The sequence below is a fragment of the Buceros rhinoceros genome, unplaced genomic scaffold, assembly GCF_000710305.1.
Source record: "Buceros rhinoceros silvestris isolate BGI_N320 unplaced genomic scaffold, ASM71030v1 scaffold23299, whole genome shotgun sequence".
Lineage (NCBI taxonomy): Eukaryota > Metazoa > Chordata > Aves > Bucerotiformes > Bucerotidae > Buceros > Buceros rhinoceros.
Genome location: NW_010431243.1, coordinates 3,828 through 5,393, shown reverse-complemented (window position 1 = coordinate 5,393; position 1,566 = coordinate 3,828). Strand labels below are relative to the sequence as shown.

Below are 1,566 nucleotides of genomic sequence, written 5' to 3'. Positions count from 1 at the left end.
GTTGGCCGGGGCTGCGTCGGCGTGGCAGGGGCCACAGCTTTTCCTTGCTCTTGGATGCTGCCGTGGGGAGCAGCGTTGGTTGTTGTCAGCCCCCCTCTGCTGGGAGCTGAGCTGGGGCTGACCCCTTCTTTCCCTCCCTCTCCCCCAGGGTGTCCTCTCCCAGACTTGCAGGAGCAGTTCAGCCCTCCCGAGATCGCACCGCCATTGCTGGTGAAGCTTGTTGAAGCTATTGAGAAGAAAGGTAAGGGGGATGCTGAGCACTGAGGGGCTAGTGCCCCCCAAACCCCCCAGGTTGGGCAGAGGGGGAGGCAGCTCTCTCTAGAAGCTGGACCGAGCTCTGTGAGACATGCAGGACACAGCAGCCTGCAGAAGAGAAGACCCTCCTGCTCCTCCCAGGCTTTAGCTGGTCCTCCAGTTAACCCCACTATGCCCAGGCCTGACATGAGGGTGCTGGGTCTGCCCACCGGACGCCTCTGCACTCCAGCTGGATGCTGGGGTTTGGGAACTGGGTATCCTGGGGGCCAAGAGGGCTGCGGGAGCGTGGCTTGGACACCATCCAGGCCTGGTGAGCTGTGCCACAGCCAGGGCTGGCAGCGAAACGGTGCATGCGCTGGGAGCTGTGGGCTCACAGCAGTGTCCCCGCTTCCACAGGGTTAGACAGCGAGATGTTGTACAGGACATCTGGCTCCGAACTGAGGCAAGCGCTGAGAACCGGTAAGAACCAGCTCCGCGCGGCGAGGAGGCGAATCGGCTCAGATGGAGGAGATTAGTGGATGTGACAGCGCCAGCAGTAAATGCAATCCAGGCTGGGCTCGCCTGTCCCCGGCAGTTCCTGGCTCCCAGCACGATGCCTGTGGGGCTGGGCTGTCCCAGCCCGACACGTCCTGGGAGAGGCGGGGATTCCTGCCACCATCGTGGGCTGGAGCAAAGGGACGTGGCACCCACTCAGAGATTGGCAGGCCAGCAAGTGAAGCCCTATGCATGTCTCTTTGGGGTGCCCCGCTGTCGGGGTGCTCTGCTGATGGGCTGGTGGAGGCTCCTTCAGCTCTGTCACACCACCAATAAGCCAGGGAGGATTTTTCAGCTCAGCTCGGTGGCTGGAGCCTTGGCTCCACTGTGCCGGCAGCCTTCGGAGCTGTCTGCCTCTCGGCTGGGGCTGGGCCTCATCCAGCACCGTGCTGGCTCGTCCCCTTCCGCAGGCGTTGTTGCAGACCCCAGCTATGTTTGTGATGCTCTCTGCTGTGGCCGCGCTGCTTTTGGGCCAGGCTTTAAGTGCTGTCCCAGCAGCCTGAGCCTGGCGTCCATGGGACGGCACAGTTCAAGGGGGTCATTTTCGAGGGGGTTCAGCATGCAGCTCGTCACTCTGTGCTTGTCTCCACCAGCAGCAGGGAACAAAGACTCTCACATGAGTCGTGCATGCCCAGGGTTCCTGCGGCAGGGCTCAGAGCACCCAAAATGACCTCGACCCCCTGCCTGGGTTCCCAGACCCAGCTTATTTCTGGGGTGCAGGGGACACTTCCAAGTGTCCTGTGGGTTCCTTGGCTGCCCGAGGGCTGCCATGTCTCA

General features: G+C 62.3%; 1 protein-coding gene across 1 annotated transcript in view; it reads left to right on the top strand.

Annotated features, from left to right (window-relative positions):
- The window catches only part of LOC104499813 (phosphatidylinositol 3-kinase regulatory subunit beta-like), a gene marked incomplete at its 3' end in the record, with an annotated part of 10,012 nt that overhangs the window by 4,752 nt on the left and 3,694 nt on the right, over positions 1-1,566 (top strand). The window contains 2 exon segments of the mRNA XM_010143370.1: positions 149-241; positions 652-714. Of these exon segments, the coding sequence (XP_010141672.1) occupies positions 149-241; positions 652-714 (156 nt within the window).